The sequence below is a fragment of the Sarcophilus harrisii genome, chromosome 3, assembly GCF_902635505.1.
Source record: "Sarcophilus harrisii chromosome 3, mSarHar1.11, whole genome shotgun sequence".
Lineage (NCBI taxonomy): Eukaryota > Metazoa > Chordata > Mammalia > Dasyuromorphia > Dasyuridae > Sarcophilus > Sarcophilus harrisii.
The window spans coordinates 573,834,678-573,858,612 of NC_045428.1; the positions used below are offsets into that span (position 1 = coordinate 573,834,678).

Below are 23,935 nucleotides of genomic sequence, written 5' to 3' on the forward strand. Positions count from 1 at the left end.
ATCTAGGGGAGGGGGTGGGGGCGTAAGAGGTGAAAAATTGGAACAAGAGGTTTGGCAATTGTTAATGCTGTAAAGTTACCCATGCATATATCCTGTAAATAAAAAGCTATTAAATAAAAAAAAAGAAGAAGAATTGCACAAGTTTAACTTATATTGGATTGCCTGCTGTCAAGTGGAAAGGGGTGGGAGGAAGGGATGAAGAAAAATTTGGAACACAAGGGTTTTTTAATTTTTTCATTTCATTTTCTTTCTCATCTTTTTTTTCCCTTTTTGATCTGATTTTTCTTGTGTAGCACGATAAATGTGGAATTATGTATGGAAGAATTACATATGTTTAATATATATATTACATGACTTGTTGCTTAGAGGAGGGTGTGAGAAGAAGGGAGGGAAAAAATTTGGAATATGAGGTTTTGCAATGGTGAATGTTGAAAATGATCTTTGCGCATATTTTGAAAATAAAAAGCTATTTTTAAAAAAAGCAGTTAAACTCCTGCTGGGTTTTAAGGAGAGCTGCCCACCCATTTGCCAATAAGCAATAAATACTTTTTTCCTTGGAGTAACTTTTGCAAGGGGAGATAATATAGCTCCTTTAGAGGGTACATTCTGATATACTATGTTTATTGATTGGCTGATTTATCAAACTGTGAACTTGTCTCCAAGCTGTTGACTACATTTCAACAATTTAAAATCTATATTTAACTAAAGTTGACAAACATTTTCCAAAATAGATAGATAAATAGATAAATGAATGGATGAATAAAAGGTACCACAGATAATGAAGTAATATCACTACTAAACATATGTACCAAGTGGTATAGCATCCAAATTCTTAGTAGAGAAGTTAAGTAAATTATGGAAAAATAATAAAGCTATAATACTATTTTTCTAAAAGAAATGATGAGCAGGAACATTTTTAGAAAAACCTGGAAAAAAATTACATGAACTGATCCCAAGTGAAGTGAATAGAACCAGAACATTGCATACAATAATAACAACATTGTGTGATGATCAACTTTGATAGACTTAAGTTTTCTCAGCAATACAATATTCTAAGACAATTCCCAGACTCATGGTAGAAAATGCAATCCACATCCAGAGAAAGAACTATAGTCTGAATGCAGATCAAAACATACTATTTTCACTTTTTTTGTTGTTTTTTTCTTTCTTGTGATTTCTCATTTTGTTCTGATTCTTCTTTCACTACATGATTAATGTGGAAATATGTTTAATATACTTGTATATGATTAATCTATATAAGACTGCTTGCTATTTGGAGGAGGAGAAAGAGAAAAGAGGGAGGGAGAAAAAATAGAAATAAAAATCTTATAAAAGTGAATGTTGAAAACTATTTTAACATGTAATTAAAAAAAAATTAAATACTATTAAGTGAGGGAAGGGAAGAGGAAGAGAATAGAGAAAGAAGAAAATAGGGCTCAAGCCAGGGTCATACGTATTCTCATGGTTAATGGCCTTGACTTGGATTAAAACGTTCTGAAGAAGACTGAAACTGAAAGGTCAGACAAATAGGTGAATAACCAGGAGAGAGGGGTGTCACAAAAACCTAGAGGGAAAACAGCATCAAACAGGATAAAAGCAGGAAAAATACAGTCAGATCTCCTCCTCCCTTCCTCCCCCCACATACTATGCAGGTAAAAAAGAACCTTTCGGCTACATGGGGATAGTCTGAGCAATAATATCCATTGGCTTCCTGGGCTTCATTGTATGAGCACACCACATGTTTACTGTTGGACTAGATGTTGATACACGAGCATATTTCACATCAGCCACAATAATTATCACAATCCCTACAGTTACTTTGTAACTTCTCCAATTAAGATTTAGAAAATATTCCAGATATATGAATGTTATGGAATATTGTTCTATAAGAAACAACCAGCAGGATGATTTCAGAGAGGCCTGGAGAGATTTATATGAACTGATGCTGAGTGAATTGAACAGAATCAGAAAATCATTATACACGGCAACAAAAAGAGTATGATGATCAATTCTGATGGACGTGGCTCTTTTCAACAGTGACGTGATTCAGACCAGTTCCAATGGTTCTGTGATGGAGAAAGCCTCTGTACCCAGAGAGAGGACTGCGGGGACCAAGTATGGATCAAAATATCATATTTTCACTTTTTTCTTTGTTTGCTTGCATTTTGTTTTCTTTCTCTTTTTTTCCTTTTTGATCTGATTTTTCTTGCGCAGCATGATAGATGTGGAAATATATTTAGAAGAATGTATACGTTTAACATATATTGGATTATTTGACATCTAGGGGAGAAAGTAGAGGGAAGGGGGAAAATTTGGAATATTAGGTTTTTCAAGGGTCAATGTTGAAAATTATGTATGTATTTTGAAAATTAAAAGCTTTATAAAAAAAAGAGAACATTGTACACAGCAACAACAAGAATATGCAATGATCAATTCGATGGACTTGACCCTTTTCATCAATGAAGTGATTCAGGTTAATTCCAACAGAGTTGTGATGGAGAGAGCCATCTGCATCTAGTGAGAGGATATGGGGACTGAAATGTGGAGCATAACATAGTATTTTCATCTTTTTTCTTGTTGATGTTGTTTACTTGCCTTTTTTTTTCCTTTTCTCATTTTTTCCCTTTTTGAGCTGATTTTTCTTGTGCAGCAAGATGAATATGGAAATATGTGTAGACGAACTGCACATGTTTAATCTATATCAGATTACTTGCTCTCTAGGGGAGAAAAGGAGAAAGGAGAGGGAGAAAAATTTGGAACACCAGGAACACTGCAAGGGTGAGTGTTGAAAATTATCTTTGCATGTTATCTTGGAAATAAAAAGCTATTTTTAAAAAATGAAAGAAAATATACCAGACCCATTCCTAATGGTGACAATACAATAGCAAAAAATTACTGTGAATTTCAATGAGAGAGAGAGAAATTACATTTTCATTTCACTGGGTTTCCATGATACTACTCTCTGCTGGCTTTTCTGCTCTTTCTCAGTATTTTCTTCTGCATCATTTAAGTCCATTCCAGCTGCCTGACTATAGGTATATTCCAAGGCTAGGTCCTTGGATCTTTTCTCTACTTTTTGCACTTTCTCTCTTAGCAACCTTATCAATGTCCATGGATTCCATCACCCTCTCTGTACCCAGGGTTCCCAAATCTACATATAAGCCCTAATCTCTTTCTTGAACTCCAGTCAAAAAGCTACCTCAGTGGCTAATTCCCAATGATTTCCCTCCTAGATGATGAATTCTTCTTGACTTTCAATAAGACCTCTGGAAACTCATCATTCAGTAAGATTACATCATCTCCAAACCTACACCTCAGTATCCTCTTCCCTTATGGTCCCTTCCTCCCCCTTATTGGAGAGTGGAGATTGGACAATAAAGAGCTTTCCCTAGACCTTCTATTTAAGGAGGGTGCCCAGAGCAGTTGTCTCATCATTCCCCACCCAAGGCATTCCACTAGACTTTCATCATACCCCTGGTTCCTGGTACATTTTTCAGCTTACTTTTTTGTGTTGTCATCTTCCATTAAATTGTGAGCTCCTAGAGAACAAGAACCATCTTTTGCCTTTCTTTATATCCCCAGCACTTAGGATACTTAGCAAATGTTTATTGATTAATTGTTTTCTTAAACTCAATTGCTTTTTGGATCAATGTATATAAAATAGAACTTGTGTTTTACCTAAATCCACTCATCTTCCAAAAATTGTCTTATTTTTGTTAAGTATCAAAACCGTTTTAATTTTATCCAGAGAGGACAGAGACCAATTAAGTATTGATCCCAATAGTCTAAACAAAAAGTGATTAGGTCCCAACTGGAGTAGTTGGACCCCTGAGTGAAGATGAAAGACATGCTAATAATTTACATTATTAATTACCAATGACTATATATTAAATATAGATACATATAAATTATACATAAATATTTATAGCATATTATATACATAATACAAATTACAAATAATTTGTGAACCGATAAATTTACTTTGGAGAGATCAGATTCAGGGCGATGAATGGTAAATTCAGAATCTAAATCACACTGTCTCTGAACCTCACTTTCCCTATGTGAAAAATGATCTTACTGGTACTTCCAACAACTATCTCACAGGGTAACTGTGGGGAAATTGCAGCTTCTGGGTTCCCCTAGATAGGTGAGCTTATAAAAATAAAAATAATTTTTAAAGACTTTAATAAGATACTTAGGTAAAAAACTATGCAGATCTGGAGCGTCTGGTCTCTGATCAAGTACAAAGAAATGCATCTTCATATGTGACTGAATTCATATCCTACGCCTCCTTCTCCCCACTGTCCTCCACAGCTCTGCCTTCCCTCCCAGATGATTTCCAACTTTACTGAAAGAAGAGATATCAAGAGCTACCTCATTTTTCATCCTCTTCACCTCAAAATCTTTCTATATCCTTAACTCTTCCCTTCTTCTTTGATTTGATCTCAGAGGATGAACTAGCCCTCCCCCTCCATAGGTCTAACCAGTCCATTTATGCCTTTGATCTCTTTTCCTCTAAGAGTTTGCTCCATTGATTAATCTTTCACTTTTATCTCTAGCTCTTCCTCTTTTGGGGCGCTCTCCCCACTGCCTATTAACTGACTCAGGGCTTCAAAAGATCTATGATCTCATCAATATGATCAATCCCATTCATTATGACCCTCTACATAAGACATGTGCCCCTGTTTTCCAGTAAATCCATCACAGAGAGTACATCTAAGGCTCTACCTCCTGATTTTTTTTTAAAGCACTACTCCTCAATTCTGCCATCCTCTCAAATTATTGTCTGATATCTTTCATTCTGTTCATAGCTAAACTTGTTGAAAATACAATTTTTATCCATTACTTGTTCACCTCTTCACTGCCCAGTCATTCCCTTGTCTCTGTGGCTTCTGACCACATCACCATATAGTCATCAAGCTTTTAAATGTCAACTACATGCCAGCTGCTAGACAGCTAAGTAGCACAGGAAGACCCAGCCTCATGAATTCAAATCCAGCCTTAGACACATACTAGTTGTGTGACCTTGGACAAGTTACTTAACCCTGTTTGCCTCAGTTTCCTCCTCTGTAAAATGAGTTGGAGAAGAAAATGACAAACCACTCCAGTATCTTTGCCAAAAGAACCCCAATTGGGTCACAAGGAATCAGACACAAATGAAAGGATTCAACAACAGTATGTGACAGATGCTGGGATACAAAAACAACAATAGAACAAGCCCTCCAGATGATTTCAGAGAGTCCTGGAGATTTGCATGAAGTGATGCTAAGTGAAGTAAGCAGATCATTGTACATGGCAACAAGAAGACTATATGATGATCAATTCTGATGGATGTGGTTCTTTTCAATAATGAGATGATTAAGGCCTGTTCCAGTGACCTTGTGATGAAGAGAGCCATCTATACCCAGAAAGAGGACCATGGGAACTGAGTGTGGATCATAACATAACATTTTCACTCTTTTTGTTGTTATTTGCTTGCTTTTTGTTTTTTTTCTCATTTTTTTCCCTGATTGTTCTTGTGCTGCAAGATATTTGTGGAAATATGTATAAAGGAATTCCACATGTTTAACATAGATTGGATCACTTGCCAACTGGGGGAGGGGATGGGAAAAAGGGAGGGGAAAAAATTAGAACACAGAGTTTTATAGGGGTGAATGTTGAAAATTATCCATGTATATATTCTGAAAATAAAAAGCTATAATTTAAAAAAAAAGAAACAAGTCCTCTAGGAGCTTACAATCTACCCAAGATATGTTCATATATACAAAATAGATTCAAGCTAATTGAGAGTATAACACATCACCGAGGTGGACTTGGAATAAATAGGGAGATAAGACTTCTGATTGGCTGAGACCTCTAAACCCTTCACCCCATGTAAAAGGAGACAAAGAGAGACAAAAAGGGATATAAAGACAGGGAGAAGCATGAAAGATGGGGAAGAATAAAGAGAGACTTTGAATGGAAAATGAAAGTTCCCAAGATTCAGGTATGTGAGCATGAGAACCAAGAAATAAGCCAAAAAAAGGTATTTGAATAGCAAACATAAATTGTTTCATTAGGAGTTCAAGCACCGGGTTTCAAATTTCTCCTCTGTTTCGTGTGTGGCCCTGGATAAATCACCTTGTTTTTCTGGGCCTCAGTTTCCCCATAAAATGATGGGGTTGGATCAGATGGCTTCTAAGGTCCCTCTTTCTTCTCTATATCTATGATCCTATGATCCCTCTGTTGATAAATAATGAAAGAACACTGGAGTTGTTTAGAAAAAAATTTTATCGTAACAGGCCAGACTGAGGTTGAGACAATACACCTTGGTGAGATCAATAAAAAGAGAGGAGAGGGGCTTAGTCTTCTGCCCCATGAACCCTTGCAAGGTTGTTTCGCATCAGCTCAATAAAAGTTATAGGTCTCCTCAGGATGTGCACACTCAGCATCAGCTTTCTCCCTCAGGCTCTCTGGAACCTCTGTTTGCATACTTGGCCTTCACAAAACATTTCCTGGAGTTTGGCAGAAAGAAGAAAAAAGCATGAGATCAGCACTTAAGAACTCAATCTCATCCCTGAGCTCTTAGATGGATTAATTACCACCTTGTCAAACTTGGACACAATAGGACTCTGTACCAAGATGTCTCAGACTTTGGGTAGGAGCTCTGTGGGTCTGAGCAAAAAAGACTGTGAGGTATATCCCAATTACCTACCACTAATTGATTCTGAAATTAAAAGATGAAAATGTTAATAACAGGGAAGATTTTTGGGGCCATTCGCAGATTTGTATAACACTACAACAGGATTTTGTGATGAATTTAGAGGCTGAAGGTTCTTTGTTTATTTGTTTGTATGTTTTTTTAGGGCTGGGAAGGTAATCAAAGATATTTCTTTTTTTGTCATTTTAAAAATTATATCTTTTTATTTACAAAACATATGCATGGGTAATTTTTTTTAACACTACTCTTGCAAAACCTTCTCTTCCAAATTTTCCCCTCCTTTCCCTCACTCCCACCCCTAGATGACAGGTAGTCCAATACATGTTAAATATGTTAAATTATATATTAAATCCAATATATGTATACATGTTTATACAATTATCTTGCTGCACAAGAAAAATCGGATCTAGAAAGAAAGAAAAAACCTGAGAAAGAAAACAAAAATTCAAGCAAGCAATAATAGAAAGAGTGAAAATGCTATGTTGTGGTCCACACTCAGTTCCCATAGTTCTCTCTCTGGGTTTAGATGCCTCTCTTCATTACTGGACAATTGGAACAGGTTTGAGTCAACTCATTGTTGAAGAGAGTCACATCCATCAGAATTGATCATTGTATAGTCTAGTTGCCATGTATAATGATCTCCTGGTCCTGCTCATTTCACTTAGCATCAGTTTATGTCAGTCTCTCCAGGCCTTTCTGAAATCCTCCTGTTGATCATTTCTTACAGAACAATAATATTCCATAACATTCATATAACATAATTTATTCAGCCAATTGATGGGCATCCACTCAGTTTCCAGTTTCTTGCCCCTACAAAAAGGGCTGTCACAAACATTTTTGCACAGGTGGGTCTCTTTCCCTTCTTTAAGATCTCTTTGGGATACAGGCCCAGTAGTAACACTGCTGGCTCAAAGGGTATGCACAGTTTGATAACTTTTTGAACATAGCTCCAAAATGCTCTCCAGAATGTTTGGATTCATTCACAGTTCCACTAACAATGTATCAGTGTCCCAGTTTTCCTACATCCCCTCCAACATTCGTCATTATCTTTTCCTGTTATCTTAGCCAATCTGAGAGGTGTATAGTGGTATCTCAGAGTTGTGTTAATTTGCATTTCTCTAATCAATAGTGATTTGGAACACTTTCATATGACTGGAAATAATTTCAATTTCTTCATCTGAAAATTGTCTGTTCATATCCTTTAACCATTTATCAATTGGAGAATGGCTTGATATCTTATAAATTTGAGCCAATTTTCTATATATTTTGGAAGTGAGGCCTTTATCAGAATCTCAAAGATATTTCTAAGGCATAATATGACCTAGAATAGCGTCTTGCAAACAGTAGGAGCTTTGAAATGCTCATTGTTGGTTGAACTACCATGGCAGATACACATGAGGTACATGAGATATACATCAGGTAGAGACATAACAGAGACAGAACTAGCCTCAGAATCAGCAGGACCTTTCCTGCTGATCAGGTCAATTCCAATAGTTTTGGGATGGAAAATGCCATCCACATCCAGAGAAAGAACTGTGGGGACTAAAGATGGATCAAAGCATAGTATTTTCATCTTTTTTTGTTGTTTATTTGCTTTTTTCTTTCTTTCTCCTTTTTTCTTTTTGATTTGACTTTTTTTTCACAGCATGATGAATATGGAGATATATTTAGAAAAATTATACACATACCTATTTTGGCTGGCTTGCCATCTTGGGGAGAGGGAGGTAAGGGAGAGAGGGAGAAAAATATGAAACAAAAGATTTTGCAAAGGTTGAAAACTATATTTGCAAGTACTTGGGAAAAATAAAATATTATTAAAAATAAATCCCCTAAAAGAGAATTAGTGCTCTAAAATTCCAAGTAAGACGTTATTAATCCCTGATACTTATACCAGAGACAAGGGATAGCCCATAAACTTCTTGAGGGCAGAGGCTGTTTTGTTTGTATACTCAGGGTCAAGAAGACTCATTTGCATGAGTTCAAATCCAGCCTCAGACTCTTTCCAGCTGTGTGACTTTGGGCAAGGTCACTTAAACTCAATAGCCTCCAAAAAAAGGGGAAAAAAATATATATATATATATATATACATACATATATATAAAAGATTACCAGGGAAAGGAAAAATTAGTAAAAAATAAATATTTTCCATCAAATTGATGATCCCCTGAAATCTATCTACAACCCATTGCGAAATAGGGGAGAGTCCATGGACCTCAGCTTGAGAAACTCTATCTTTCAGCAAAAGGAAACATATGTTTCACAAATACCAGATATAATTCGTCCCCTTCAATCCAGTGGGTCCAGCCTCTGTTTGCCTTTTCTCCCTTCTGGATACAGGTAAGTCTATCATTGTCCCATGTGACCAAGCTCTGTAATAAGAGAAAAGATGAGGTTATCTCCAGGGGGATGCTTCTAGGCCAAAGAGCTCATGAGTTTCAGCTATCAGTGACTTTCTCCATCCTTACCTTGCATTTTCGGTTATCTAGGCCTTTGGTATCCTCATCAAATTCTTCTCCAATTTTAAACTGGACAAGGTAATTCCGGAAGGTGCTGAGCGTCTGGATGGTGAAGCTGTCACCATTTTGTTTGATCACTTTCTGTGGTTTAACCATCTTTGCTATCTTCCGTGTGGCAAAGTCAATGCCTTGAAAATAAATAGGAAAAAACCTCAATTGCCAATTTTGTTTCTCTTCCTATTTTTTAAATCTCTCTTATTTGATTTTTAAAGTAATTTTTGAATTCTTCCATGTCCAGAGACCAATGCATATTTTTCTCTGAGGTGTTATCTTCTTCTGAATGTGTATTTTGATCTCTGTCACCATAATAACTTTCTGTAGTCAGAATTTTTTTCTGTGGTTTGTTTATTTTTCTTTCTTTTTCTTTTTTTGTTTTTGCTGAGCAATGTCTCAGTTAACTGACTTGTTAAGTTACTTGCCCAGAGTTGAGTGTCTGAGATCAGATTTGAACTCAGGTCCTCCTGTCTTCAGGGCTGGTGCTCTATCCACTGCACCACATAGCTGCCCCTGTTTCTTTATTTTTCCATCCTATTTCTTAACTTTTAACCTTTTACTAAAGTGTGTTGTCTGCTTCCAGGGTGTAAGATGCACTGTCCCAAGTTTAGGGATTTTGTGCAGCTGTTTTTAGAGATACTTCTACGGACTTGTAAGTTTTCAGTTCTTCCAAGGTGATTTGATCCAGGGAGAGGCATTTACTCCCCTTGTGGCTTGTGCTGAGGTCTGTAAGGCACCACAAGCACTCTTTTATGCCCTGAAATTGTGCTGAAGGTCCCTGTTCCACTGCAGTATGCAAGTGCTGATGTGCCAGTGCTCCTCCTTGCCTTATCACTATCATTCAGAACCACAACCCAGATCAAGGATATGCAATGCAGCAGAGTCGTGGCTCAGGGTTAGCCAAGAGACCCTTTTAATCTCCTTCTGATCCATTGTTCAGCTCCCTTATGATCTATAGGCTGAGAAATCCAGAAGCAGCCACTATTGCTGATGATTCAGTGGCTCCCAAGGCCTTCCTGGCTTGCTGGAGTTGACTCTATGCTAGACTATGTTCTACTCTCACTATGGTGGATTAGAACCTTTCCTGGTGACTAAGTTATCTTGGGCTGGAAAAATTGTTTCATCCCGTCCTTTTCCGAGTTCTACAGCTCCAGGAATCCTTTTATGGCATTATTTAAAGGTGTCAGAAGGTTTTAGGGAAAGCTTAGATGAGTTTCCAGCCATCTTGGCTCTGCCCCCTCAGTTCATTTTTAAGAATTTTGAGTTCCAACTTCTCTTTTTCCCTTTAGCCTACCCACTGAGAATGGAACCAATACGATGTCAATTATATAGCTTAAGTGGGGCTGTATACATACCTTTGTCAATATATATATATATATATATATATATGCATATCTGTACATAAATAAACACACATATGTGGGATATGGATATATTTGGAAATTAAGGTGCTATAACATATACATATATACTCACACATACAGACATATATTTTTGCACACACATATCCCTCAGTCCAATGCCTAGCAAACAGTAAGTACTTAATAAGTGCTTCTTGCCTTGCCTTGTTCCGTTTCCCTGCTTAGCAAGATATGTTTTGTAACAAAGATTTTTTTAAAAAAGAGAAAAAAAATTCAGGACTCCTCTCTTCCCATACCAGCCAAGTCTATATATTTTAAAAATATACCTAAATCTTTTCCAAATCATTGAGTCCTTTTTTCACCTGTACACAATAAAAGGCATAAATCTGTTAAAATATAACTTAAGGCAACATCCTTGATTTTATGGGCTCTTCTCAGTTATAATGATGCTACTTTAATTAGCCACATTTGGCCCCTAGGTGGCGCAGTGGATAGTGTACTGGACTATCCAGGAGGAAAGTCTGGATGTCCAAGGCCATTCTAGAGATAACAATGACCTTTGTTAATTTTCCCTCTCTAACTAGATTGTGAGCTTTGCTCTAACAGGGACCAGACATTCAGTCATGTCTCCCTAACTAGATTGCAAGCTTTGATCTACTGGGGACCAGATATTTAAGCAGGTGTTACCCCAGAATTTGCCAGGTTGCCAATGTCTTTTTGCACTTGACTGTACACTTATGGAAAGACAGAGCAGAAAGAAAAACGTAGCCACCATCCACTTTGAACCATAGGGGACTAAAGTGCTATGTGCAGGATCCAGCTTCATGTGAATTTGCTTGCATTCAGCCCCACCAGGCTGCTTCCTTAGTTTAGGAATAAGAGACAAATGAGTCTGATCTCCTCCAGCTGCAGTCAAAGTGGTCGGCCCTTTTTTATGCTATTTCTCTTCCGATTGGGTTTAATTATCACCATTTTGTGATGATGATCTGTGTCCTATGTTCAGTTATAACCAATGAAAATCCAACAGTTGACAAATCCTCCTTTGGTGCAATTTATAATGACCGTTCATAGGTGCAGGAGGAGGTTTTAATCTTTCTAAAGAAATGGGAAATACATTCCTACAATCCCTGCGCTAAGGTGCTGGGGGTTGGGGTTGAATAGTAATGGACTTGGAGCCCATATGGAAATCCCACAAATTAGGGAGGATCAAGAGAATAGGCATTTATATGGTGCCTGCTGTAAGCCAGGCACTCTGCTGAGTGGGTTTTGGAGTTTGCTTTGACAAATATTATTTTATTTGATCCCTATAAGAAGCTTGGAAGATAGGTGTGTTTATTATCCCCATTTTACAGATGAGCAAACTGAGGTAGCAGAGGTTAGGTAACTTGCCCAGAGTCACACAATTATTAAGCGTCTGAAGCTAGATTTGAATTTAGGTCTTCTTGACTCCAAGTCACACACATTCATGTACCCGCCTACACTAGCCTATCTTATAGCAGCATATGATTAAATGGTATAATGGCATGAGTGGTGTGAACAGAAAGCACTATTTTTAGGAGCTTAGAAGAGAAGCGGGGGATCACTATGGCTAAATGTGTTAAGGTTCATGAGTAAAGAGGGAAAAGGGTTGGTGGTATGGCAGAATCCAAGCAAGTAAATGAATCGAGAAACAGCATGGCACAGTGGAGAAACTGCCAGTATGATGGGTGCCCCTGAGCAAAGCCCTTTACCACTTATGGAGGAATGGGTCACATGCATCATATTCTCTGGAAGCTCCTCCTGCCAATGAAATTGTGGCCCTGAACCCCCGAACCAGAGCACCAGCTGAGGTAATGAGACCAGAATTAGGGAGAGATATTGAGGGATTAGGAAATAGAGCTATTGGCTCAAAGAGGAAGCCCTAAGTTAAGTGAAATCAAGGAGTAAGAGAGGGGAGCTACATGCTTTAAGGTTTGCAAAGAACTTTAAAAGTATTATCTCATTTGATTCTCACAACAACCATGGGAAGTAGGTCCTATTATTATTATTCCCTTTTTATGGATGAGAAAACTAAGGTCCACCTAGGGGTCACTTTAAAAGATCCAGCCAAAGAACTTGGACTTATTTCTGGAGCATTGGGAAATGAAGACCTTGAGTGAAGAGCTCCTAAATACCACTTGCTAAATCCAACCAAGAACTGGCATTTATACTTAGCACTTTGAGATTTGCAAAGTTTTTTACATGCATTATCTTATTTGAGCCTCACTCCAGTTCAGTGAGGCAGAGATTGCTGGGAACTAATTATTTTCTTCATTTGATTGGTGGAAAAAATAAGAACCAACAAGATACCGACTTTCCCAAATAGCTATTGAGTGAGGCTTTCTGGGATAGGTCTTCCTGACTTCGGGTCCAGGGTTCTATCAACAGAATGCAGTGGGCATCAGAACATAGCCACAAGCTGGGAAACCTTTTGGAAGCTTTCAAATATTTCCAATCATCCCTTGGGTAGCTTGCTGATGGAGTGAGTAGTGTGTAACATTTAGAATATGGAAGATCTGAGTTAAAAATCTGTTCCCATACACTTTCTAGCTGTATAACTCTGGGAAAGTCCCTTAGAAAAATAGCAGAGTTGGAAAATCTGGGCAGTAGACCCAAATGCTCTTTTTGCCAGAACTGAAATCAATCTATTATAGAATTTAGATTTCTCCCTTGTCACTCATCTTTATACAGAGTGTGTAAACAGAGGCAACTCTTCCTCCTCCCCAATTTGCTAAATAAGTATCCCATAGCTGTATTTGTATTTTATTTTGTAATGTATTTTATGCCCATATTGTTTCTTAACAGCAAGCTTTGGTAGCCAAGCAAAACTAAATATCTTCACCTGATTTTTAAAAGCTTCACCATCCGTACAAAAAGCTAGGTGGAATCCAGAGACTCCATAGGATGGAGAACAATTTTACTGATGTCTCACATCTCATGACAAACAAAGCATAAAACCAAGATTCTCTCTGCCTTTGGGGATTTAAATGTTAGTTTCATTTTATTTTTAAAGGTGGAAAGAAAGAAAAAGGAAATGAGATTAGATATTAGCGAATCCATTAGAATCGGAATTAGACTTCTGGTTTTTAGTTAGCTAAGACATTTATGTTCCTTTTCATAATAGGGTTTATGTAGGGAGTAGGAGTGGGAGTGTGGGGGGGCGATCTCTTTGTGTGCATTAATTCATCAGTTCTTTAATCATGGACAAATACTAAATTAGGCTGAGCGTAGGAAAGACATTCATTTACTATAGTAACAGAAAGCTCATCCACATTTCATTTAGAAACTGATTCAATAAGTTATCTGGGAAATTAGCAAGTTGGTCAAAAGACTCATGTCTATTTTATAATCAGCTGGTAAATAAAATGCCTTTTACAAAAGCTTTACCCTACACCTACATTATGATGAACCTTTTTTAGAACCTATTTTAGAACCTTAATGATCCCATGAAACTATAAACTTCTAGAGGGAAAGGACTTTCACTAGTTATTGGTCTTTCTTTGACCCAGAAACAAGTACAGTTTCTGACATAGAATAGGAGCTAAAGAAAGATTTATTGGATTGAATTCAAACTTGATTAAAAAGTCAGCTCCAGTATTTTCCTTAAAAGTCACCAAGAGAGGTAAATGTTTAAACTGGGGTGAGGGGGTGGGGGGAAGGGAAGGGGAACAGGGAGTAGGATTCCAAGGAGGGGTGTGTGTGTGTGTGTGTGTGTGTGTGTGTGTGCTCTGACTCAGAAGAGTCCTTAGAAGGCATCCTTATCAAAAAGCCATGTTTTACAGATGAAAAAAACTGAACTGGATTAGGTAGTAGAAGTAATTAATACATAAGTATTTAAGTATATATTATATATATATTACTTAATATATTAATATAAGTAATTAATACATCCAAGAAGAAAATGTGAACCTAAAATCTCTGATTTCTGAGCAAGGTTTTTTTCCACTGTATCTTGCTGCACTTCATCTGATCCAGAGATGGGTATTTCATCTCACTCCAGACCCAGATCCCTTGGGAGTGTTTTCCTAAAACGCCAGAAATCAGGTAAGGGCTAAACCCCATATGTCAAGCCTGTTTCCAGCCCAGAACACAGACGGGCAGATTTCTAACAGTGACATGGAAAAGGCTGGGAGGGTCAGAAGTCACTCAGCTAAATTCTCTATTAGCCTGGGTGGAAGTGGACTGCTGGCAGACAGCAAAGACCTCTGGGTTGTGGCCTCCTTTCTGAGCTACTTTCCCCTCTGTTAAGGGGGGACATCATTAAAAAAAAAAAAAAAAGTAGTACTTTATTTTTCCTAACATATAGTTTTCAATATTCATTTTTGTAAAACTTTGTGTTCTAAATTTTTTCCCTCCTTCCCTTATCTCCCTCCTCCCCAAGACAGCACATAATGTGATATAGGTTAAATATGAAGCTCTTCTTTCTGGCTTTTAAAAATGCTGATTGTATTATTATAAAGGAGACACACAGAGAGAGACAGAGACAGAAAGAGACAAAAATAGAAAGAGATAGAGACAGAGACTAAGAAAGAATGAGAGAGAGAGAGAAAGAGGGACAGAGACAGAGAAGAAGACAGACAAAAGCAGAGACAGAGACAGAAACAGATAGGATAGAGATAGAAAGAAAAGGAGAGAAAGAGGGAGGAAAGGACAGAGAGAAGGAGAGGAATTTGAGGGAGAAAGGGAAAAAGAGAGAGAAAGAGTGAGCTAGAGGCAGAGAGAGAAAGAGCAGGCAGCAACGAGGCCATCCTTCCCCTCGTCCCTCAGGCTTGGCCAGGGAACCCCGAACAGGGCACGCAGTTCTCCCCCGCCTCCAGCTCGAGCTCGCCGCTCCCCTACCTAGAGCCAGCATGTAGCCCTCGAAGTTCTCGTTGCTGACCATGTTCCAGGTGCCGCTGAGGTCCACGGGCATGGCTGGGGAGCGGAGCGCGCCTATCGGCGGAGTGAGTGCCGGCGGCGGCAGTGGGGGGGGGGCTGCCGGTGCTCCGGCCCCTATCTGGGGGTGTGGCGGCGGGGGGCGTTCCGGAGAGGGAGGAAGGGTGACTGGGAGCCCCTGGGAGCAGATGGGCGCGGGGGAGGGAGGTTGGAACGGGAGGGAGAGCAAAGGGGAGGAAAGTTCGACGTTGAGTGTTCACTCAGAAGGGCGCCCTGGGGGCTGGGACCCCTTCCCCCCCGGCCTCCTCCAGAAGCGAATTTAGCACCGCGGTGGGGGTCTCCAGGAACACAGCCATCAGGGGCCCTGGATTCGAACCTCCCTTTTGCCCATTGCGGCCTTTGGCCAGATAATCCCCTCTGCTGTTCCTCAATTTTCCTCCTCTCCTCAATTTCGGGCCCTTTCCAAATGCTTTCCAAAATCGCTTCCGAGTGGAATGTGGGTACGTTAGACAGAATACTGGATTCCGCATCTGAGGAGCCGGGGAACCTCCTCCGCGCCCGTCACCCGCCTGTGTGCCCGCCGGCATTGCTGTAAAGCAGACTCGGACCCTGGGCCGGCACTATTGGAGGGGCCATAGAGAGAGAATTCTAGCCTACTTGTCCTCCTGGAGATGGGAGAGGGAAGGAGCCCCCAGCCGCTCTCTCTCGCCACCCGTCTCCAGAAGGAAATCTGAGAGAGAGAGAGAGAGAGAGAGAGAGAGAGAGAGAGAATGTCGAACATGTGATAATGAGAGAGAGATGATGGATGGATAGGTGGATAGACAGATAAAAAATACACAGCTGGCAGATAGCACGATAGCTCTCTCTGGGATACAGCTGTTTTTTCTCTACAGCAGACTGTCTGTCTGTCTGTCTGTCTATACATTATATCCATGGCGCAAAAAATTTAGGATGTAAAAAAAAAATCAAGTATTTCTGCCCTCAGGGAGCTTACATTTTATTTATTTTATAAAACAGCATGCACATGGACAAGTAGACACATGACAATATCTGTGGGGGAGACATTGAACAACTTGGGAGAGTCACGAGAGTGTTCCTTTAGGATGTAGCTTTTGACTTACTGAGTTTCTATTTACAATAGTTTACTATTCACAAAGCCCCATGTTAGGTTCTTTGATGTTTAATGAAAGTTTCTCTAAAATCTTGTGTAGCTACCTGTCAGATTGGTTAAGATGACAGGAAAAAATAATGATGATTGTTGGAGGGGATGCGGGAAAACTGGGACATTGATGCATTGTTGGTGGAGTTGTGAACGAATCCAACCATTCTGGAGAGTAGTTTGGAACTATGCTCAAAAAGTTATCAAACTGTGCATACCCTTTGATCCAGCAGTGTTACTACTGGGCTTATACCCCAAAGAGATTATAAAGAAGGGAAAGGGACCTGTATGTGCACGAATGTTTGTGGCAGCCCTCTTTGTAGTGGCTAAAAACTGGAGACTGAATGGATGTCCATCAGTTGGAGAATGGCTGAATAAATTGTGGTATATGAAAATTATGGAATATTACTGTTCTGTAAGAAATGACCAACAGGATGATTTCAGAAAGGCCTGGAGAGACTTACACGAACTGATGCTGAGTGAAATGAGCAGGACCAGGAGATCATTATATGCTTCAACAACAATACTATATGATGGCCAGTTCTGATGGACCTGGCGATCCTCAGCAAGGAGATCAACCAAATCATTTCCAATGGAGCAGTAATGAACTGAACCAGCTACGCCCAGAGAAAGAACTCTAGGAGATGACTAAAAACCATTACATTGAATTCCCAATCCCTATATTTTTGCCCACCTGCATTTTTGATTTCCTTCACAAGCTAATTGTACAATATTTCAGAGTCTGATTCTTTTTGTACAGCAAAATAACGGTTTGGTCATGTATACTTATTGTGTATCTAATTTATATTTTAATGTATTTAACATCTACTGGTCATCCTGCCATCTAGGGGAGGGGGTGGGGGGTAAGAGGTGAAAAATTGGAACAAGAGGTTTGGCAATTGTTAATGCTGTAAAGTTACCCATGCATATAACCTGTAAATAAAAGGCTATTAAAAAAAAAAAAAAAACTAGCTGTTTTCCAAGAGGCCTTCAAACTTAAAAAAAATAAAATAAAATCTTGTGTAGCAACTGCTCTCCTCGCTCTCCCAAGAGTCTATATATTTGGCTATATATCCTCATCAAAATTCTAGGGATACCCCTATGGAATTAGAGGTATTTTTCTCTAATATTATCAGCTTGTGTCCCTATTCAATCATTGTTAGCTACCCAGGGGCACAGTTCTGTTTAGTCAATTAACATCAATTAGCTTTTCCAAAGAGATAATTACTTCTAAGATTCAGCAAGAACAGATTAAATACAAATGTTTTTCCCCAACATCTTGGAGTCACACTCTCTTATTCCACTTCAGTCTCTGTAGAGAGTGTTCAGATTTAATGCATTTTCTATATCGAATTGTTCCCACCAAGTTCACATCCCAGCTTGGACTTTGCCCTGAGACCTCCTGGTGAGGTTTTTGTAAATTGTAACTTTTGTTCTCCTTCACCTAAAATCAAAGAACAAATGCAAGACCGAACCAAGAGCCAGATTAATGAGTCACATTTGGAGCTCAGATAAGAAGGTCCAAGGCTTCTTTCCTTTCTGCTTGGTCTCTTTTCTCTGTCCATAATGTCACAGGCAGAAAGGACAAAGCCAAAAGAAAAGGACGACCATTGTCTTTTGAATGACCACTTGATGGTCTCTGAGGAACCATCCAACCCTAAGATTCTAAGAAGAGTTGCAAATTCTATGAAAAAGACCTCATATTTATATTCTGTGTTCCTATTAGCAGACACCCTGACCCCTGGTATATCTCATTCCTTCTCACATTATTTTAACAGTCAAGATTCATCCTTTCTGTCTTAGAAGTCAAAGAGAAGCCCTCTTCTTCTGCTGCTCATTCATTGTAAGGCTTAATTATTTAGGGTTGATGATTTCACTAATGTATCTTTCTCTTTCTACACACACACACACACACACACACACACACACACACACATATATATATATATAATACACAGATATTACATATATAATCACAAGGTCTTAGTAATGGAAAAATGCAACTTAATTATTAATTTTTTTTCTGATCCAGTGAGTACATATTGATTTGTGCATTTAGAAATGAGTTACCCAATAACCAGTGGCTAAATAATACATGCTTGACTTTTAAAGTGTTGAAGATCTTATATATTTGTCTGGGCGTTGCTGTACATTGACCTCTGTGTATACAAAACTAAACTACACACTGAGTGAGTGCAGATGTTTGTTTGATTTTGGAAACTCCTATTCGGAGAATTAACTAGCACTGGGCAATGGAGCTTTGTCCCAAGATGCTGTCACTGGCAAAAGGCATGCTTCTTTCTAGTAGTTGACACTACTTGATGCTAAAATTTTCCATCAACTTATGGTTCTGAGTTGACATTTCTCTCTTCAGGCTCACTTTGCTCCACAATTCGTATTGGGACAAAGGTCAGAATCAATGGAGGCAACACTGTCTCCCAGTGTAACAACCCAAGGCTGCTTTGTTCCCATGTTACCTTGCCAACTTCTCCCATCTCTATTCAAATGAATTTGCTCTCAATACAAGTATTATTAGTTTTATCCCTGCCCTACTTTAGTCCATATGGCACAGAAGGTAAACATGAATCAAGCAGATTTAGCAAAAAATAGACAGATGTTATATTTGGTCCCAATCATTTTCTTCCTTGCGTGTGATGATCTGTTGGTGTATAGCTAACAAACTTTGTCCTTCTCCTCTTGGAATCACTGCACATCTCATGGCATGAATCAATGGCTGCCTCCCTGACATCACTCTGGGGCAGACCCTCATCATGTCACACTGGACTGTTGCAATAATCTGCTACCTCAAGTCTCTCCCCATTGTAATTGGTCCTTTACTCAGTTACCAAAGTGATTTTTCCTAAAGCACAGGTCTATATCACCTGCTACTTAAAAAACTAGTGGCTCCTTAATACTTCCAAGATCAAATATAATGTCCTCAGTTTGACTTCTAAGGCCCTTAATAACCTGGTTTCTTTATACTTTTCGTTTCCAGACTTCTTAGCCCATACCTCCACCCTCTATTTATTTTGTGATCTAGTGATGCTGACCTTGCATCACTATTCCTCACACAAGACGCTCTATTTTCAGACTGCGTTTTTGCTAGCATTTTATTTAAAAATGTTATTTGAGGGTAGCAGCTAGGTGGCGCAGTGGATGGAGCACCAGCCCTGAATTCAGGAGGATCTGAGTTCAAATTTGATATCAGATACTTAACACTTCCTAAATGTGTGACCCTAGGCAAGTCACTTAATCTCAATTGTCTCAGTAAAAAAAAAAAACAAAAAATTATTTGAGTATTCATTTTTTCTTTTTCTTTTTTTAAAAATAGCTTTTTATTTTCAAAATACATGCAAAGATTTCAACATTCACCTTTGCAAAACATTTTTTCTCCCTTTTACACCAATTTTTTTCTCCCTCCCTTTCCCCCACTTCCCCTTCCCAGATGGCAGGTAATCCAATATAAGTTAAACATGTACAATTCTTCTATACATATTTCCACAATTTTCATGCTGCACAAGAAAAATTGGTAAATTTTTACAAGAAGGTAAAAGTGAGAAAGAAAATAAAAAACATACAAACAACAACATCAAAGTTGAAAATATTATGTTATGATCCACACTTAGTCCCCACAGTCTTCTCTCTGGGTGCAGAAGTTCTTTCCATCACAAGACCACTGGAAGTGGCCTAAATCACCTCACTGTTGAAAAGAGCCACGTCCATCAGAATGATCATTATATAATCTTGTTACTGTGTACAGTGTTCTCCTGGTTCTGCTCATTTCACTCAGCATCAGTTCATGTAAGTCTCTCCAGGTTTTTCTGAAATCATCCTGCTGATCGTTTCTTATAGAGCAATAATATTCCATCACATTCATATACCATAATTCTCCAACCGATGGGCATCCACTCAGTTTCCAGTTCCTTGCCACTACAAAAAGGGCTGCCACAAACATTTTTGCACACATGAATGCTTTTCCCTCTTTTATGATCTCTTTGGAATACAGAGCCAGGAGAGACACTGCTGGGTCAAAGGTTATGCACAGTTTGATAATCCTTTTGGCATAGTTCCAAATTGCTCTCCAGAATGGTTGGATCAGTTCACAACTCCACCAACAATGTATCAGTGTCCCAGTTTTCCCACATGCCCTCCAATATTTATCATTATTATCTTTTCTTGTCATTTTAGCCAATCTGAGGGGTGTATATTGGTACCTCAGAGTTCAGACTCTGCATTTTCACTGACTATTCCTGGAATGCTCTCTTCTTCTCATTTTTGATTTTAGTCTTTCCTGGCTTCCTTTCAATCCCAAATAAAATCCTATCTTCTACAAGAAGCCTTTTCTAATCCTCTTTGATTCTAGTGCCTTCCCTCAGAGATTATTCAATTTATTCTGGATAATGCTTGTTTCTACATAGGTGATTGCATGTTGTCTTTCCCATAAGACTGTGAGCTCCTTGAGAGCCGGGGTCAAAGAATCATAAATCTCTTGTTATTATTATAGCTTTTTATTGACAAAACATATGCATGGGTAATTTTTCAGCATTGACAATAGCAAAACCTTCTGTTCCAACTTTTCCCCTCCTTCCCTTCACCCTTCCCCTAGATGGCAGGCAGTCCTATACATGTTAAACATGAAGAATCATAAATCTTGAGCTGGAAGGGATAAAAGAATCTTTGGCTGCCTAATGGATAACGCTAAATTCAAGAGTTGCTGAGTTTGGGTTTAGACACTAATTTTACAGAAAGATTTCCTGATTTATCTTGTTCATTGAAGAGTTAGACATCAATCTATATAGTTCCTAAAAAGCAGCTGACATAGTGACAAAGTCAGACAGATAAGGATCTTTCTTTAAAAACGTAGCAATACTCTAGCTAAGGATTTCAGGCAGGTAGGTACCTGTTCTAAATATTCATCAACCAGATCTGGGGGAAGGTTGTTTTTATAATTCACTTTTAAATTTAATTGCAATATTAATACATTTTCCATCACTTTCTGATGTCTGAAAAATTAATAAAACATCATATCAATCCTTGACATCAAGTGTTTGCTTATTTCTGAGATATGAATGCTCACACTGAAAAAAAAAATGACCCAGATTTCAGCTGAACTAGAACCCAACAATGGAGACGATAAGTTTAGCAGCATCTAGCAGTTATCATTGAAGCAGTATGTGGAGGCAGTATGTGGAGGAGATTAGAAAACAAAGTCTGCAGGGCACCCTAAAGCATCAGACACATGGGTTATCCTTTTCCATGTTTCAATCATATATGTTCTCTAAAATGTGCACCCCACCCCTTGCTCTTGTCACATATGTTGCTAAAATGTGTGCTTCTTCATTTCTAACATAATGCATCTGTATGTTTCCTCTCATTTCTCACTCTTGAGTATATTTGTAGAAAAATTTAACCTATGTTTATGGGAGAGATATTTTGTTACTATTTTTCTTATAATGTTATTTTTGGAAATGTCTTTTCTTAGCTAATTGTTTTCTCTGAGTAGTGAAAGACAAACATAGGTGGAGATGTGAAATGATCCATTCTGAAGAGCAATTTGGAACTATGCCCAAAGAGATATAAAACTACATAATACCCTTTGATCCAGCAGTGTCACTACTGACTATGTATCCCAAAGAGATCATAAAAGAGGGAAAGGGACCCACCTGTGCAAAAATGTTTGTGGCAAAGAACTGGAAAATGAGTGGGTGCCATCAGTTGGAGAATGGCTGAATAAATTGTGATATATGAATATTATGGAATATTATTGTTCTGTAAGAAATGACCAGCAGGATGATTTCAGAAAAGCCTGGGTAAACTTCCATGAATTGATACTGAGTGAAATGAGCAGGACCAGATCATTGTACATGGCAACAACAAGATTATATGATGATCAACTTTGATGGACGTGGCTCTTCTCAGAAATGCTCCAAGACAATTCCAGTAGACTTGGGATGGAAAATGTCATTCGCACCTAAAAAGAAAACTGGAGACTGAATATATTTCGAAGCACACTTTTTTTTTTAATCTTTTTAGCACACTATTTCAACGTTTGAATGAATGGATAATTGGGGATGAAAAATGTTTGAAGTATAATCAATATACTATCATTTTAGGAGTAACAGGAAGGAGGAGGAGGAGGAGGAAGAATAAAGGGAGAAGAGACAAGAGGAGAAAAAGAGGGAGAAGAAAAAGGGAAAAAGAGGAGGAATATGGGGAGATGATGATGATGATAAGAAAAAGAGGAGCTAATATTTATATAGGCCTTTAAGATTTGCAAAATGCTTCAGAAACATTTATCTCCTTTAATTCACACAACCCTGAGAAAATTGAGGCAGAGATTAGGTGATTTGTACAGGATCACACTGCCAGGAAGTCTAGAGTAGGATCTGAATTCATGTCTTCCTGAGTCAAAATATGTAGGATCTGGTGCCTAAATGTTGAATTTTATTACTTTTCGAAAGAAGCAGAGCGGGGAAGAAGTGAACATTTTCCTAATGAGAGATAGGGTTTCCATTTTGAAGAGTCTTAGGTAGCATCATATAATCATTAGATTATTTAACTAGCTAACTAGAAATTCATTCCTTGAATGTGGACTTTAATGGGTTGAACGTATTGGAATTGGATGTTACTCTCTTATTTAAGTTAGAAAGAACCATGAACTCTGACCAGATTTCTGGGACACTGGTTTATTTTGATTTCTGATGACCATGGTAAGAGGATGTTGAGATATTGCACATACTTCCTTTGCTTTTCCTATTGTTCCAAAACTTCGCCAGAACACGTATGAGCCACAGATATAATAGTTTCAATTAAGGGGCTTAGGGCCAACTTGAGTAGGTCATAGCTGAAGAAATAACATAGATCTCAGATATGGAGCCAGAAGGGACCTCAGAGACCTAAATAGGTCAAGTTATTTGCTCCTTGTCACAGAGGTAATAACTAGTAGAACTGGAATTTTCAGACCCTGGGCCTCAGACTCTTAATCCGGGGCACTTTCCTGGCACATTTCTTCACCATCTGAACTGTACCCATTACCTGAAGCAAAGTCAGATTTGCTTATAGTGTTTCACAAACCTATTTTACAAATAAGGAAACTGAGGCTTGGAAAGGTTCAGTGAGGGAAGGATCCTTTTGCTCTTCTGTAATTTAGGTGTTCATTCTTTGGGGGTCAAAGCCCCTTTCTGGAGTAGAAAAGGCATCCTGGCCACCTCTCCATCAGAGCTCTTGCATAGCAAGGGAAAGTAAGAGGGAATGGGAATGAGCCAGGGATACCCTTCCTAGTCCAGAGAGGGCTTTTGGACCCCAAAGAACC

General features: G+C 38.6%; 1 protein-coding gene across 1 annotated transcript; it reads right to left on the minus strand.

Annotated features, from left to right (window-relative positions):
* Window positions 1–6,251: 6,251 nt before the first annotated feature.
* Window positions 6,252–15,570, minus strand: RBP7 (retinol binding protein 7). Its single transcript, XM_003765041.2, has 4 exons — window positions 15,429–15,570; window positions 9,166–9,344; window positions 8,968–9,069; window positions 6,252–6,494 (listed from the first exon to the last, which is right to left on the minus strand). Exons 1-4 carry the CDS (start codon window positions 15,499–15,501, stop codon window positions 6,444–6,446), a joined length of 405 nt encoding a protein of 134 aa, XP_003765089.1. The 5' UTR covers window positions 15,502–15,570; the 3' UTR covers window positions 6,252–6,443.
* Window positions 15,571–23,935: the final 8,365 nt, after the last annotated feature.

Coding starts and splice junctions, on each gene's coding strand:
- RBP7 (XM_003765041.2), bottom strand. CDS start 15,501: ATGCCCGTGGACCTCAGCGGCACCTGGAACATGGTCAGCAACGAGAAC. Junction 9,345..15,428: donor GGGCTACATGCTGGCTCTAG/GTAGGGGAGCGG, acceptor TTTATTTTCAAG/GCATTGACTTTGCCACACGG. Junction 9,070..9,165: donor TAGATAACCGAAAATGCAAG/GTAAGGATGGAG, acceptor CTCTTATTACAG/AGCTTGGTCACATGGGACAA.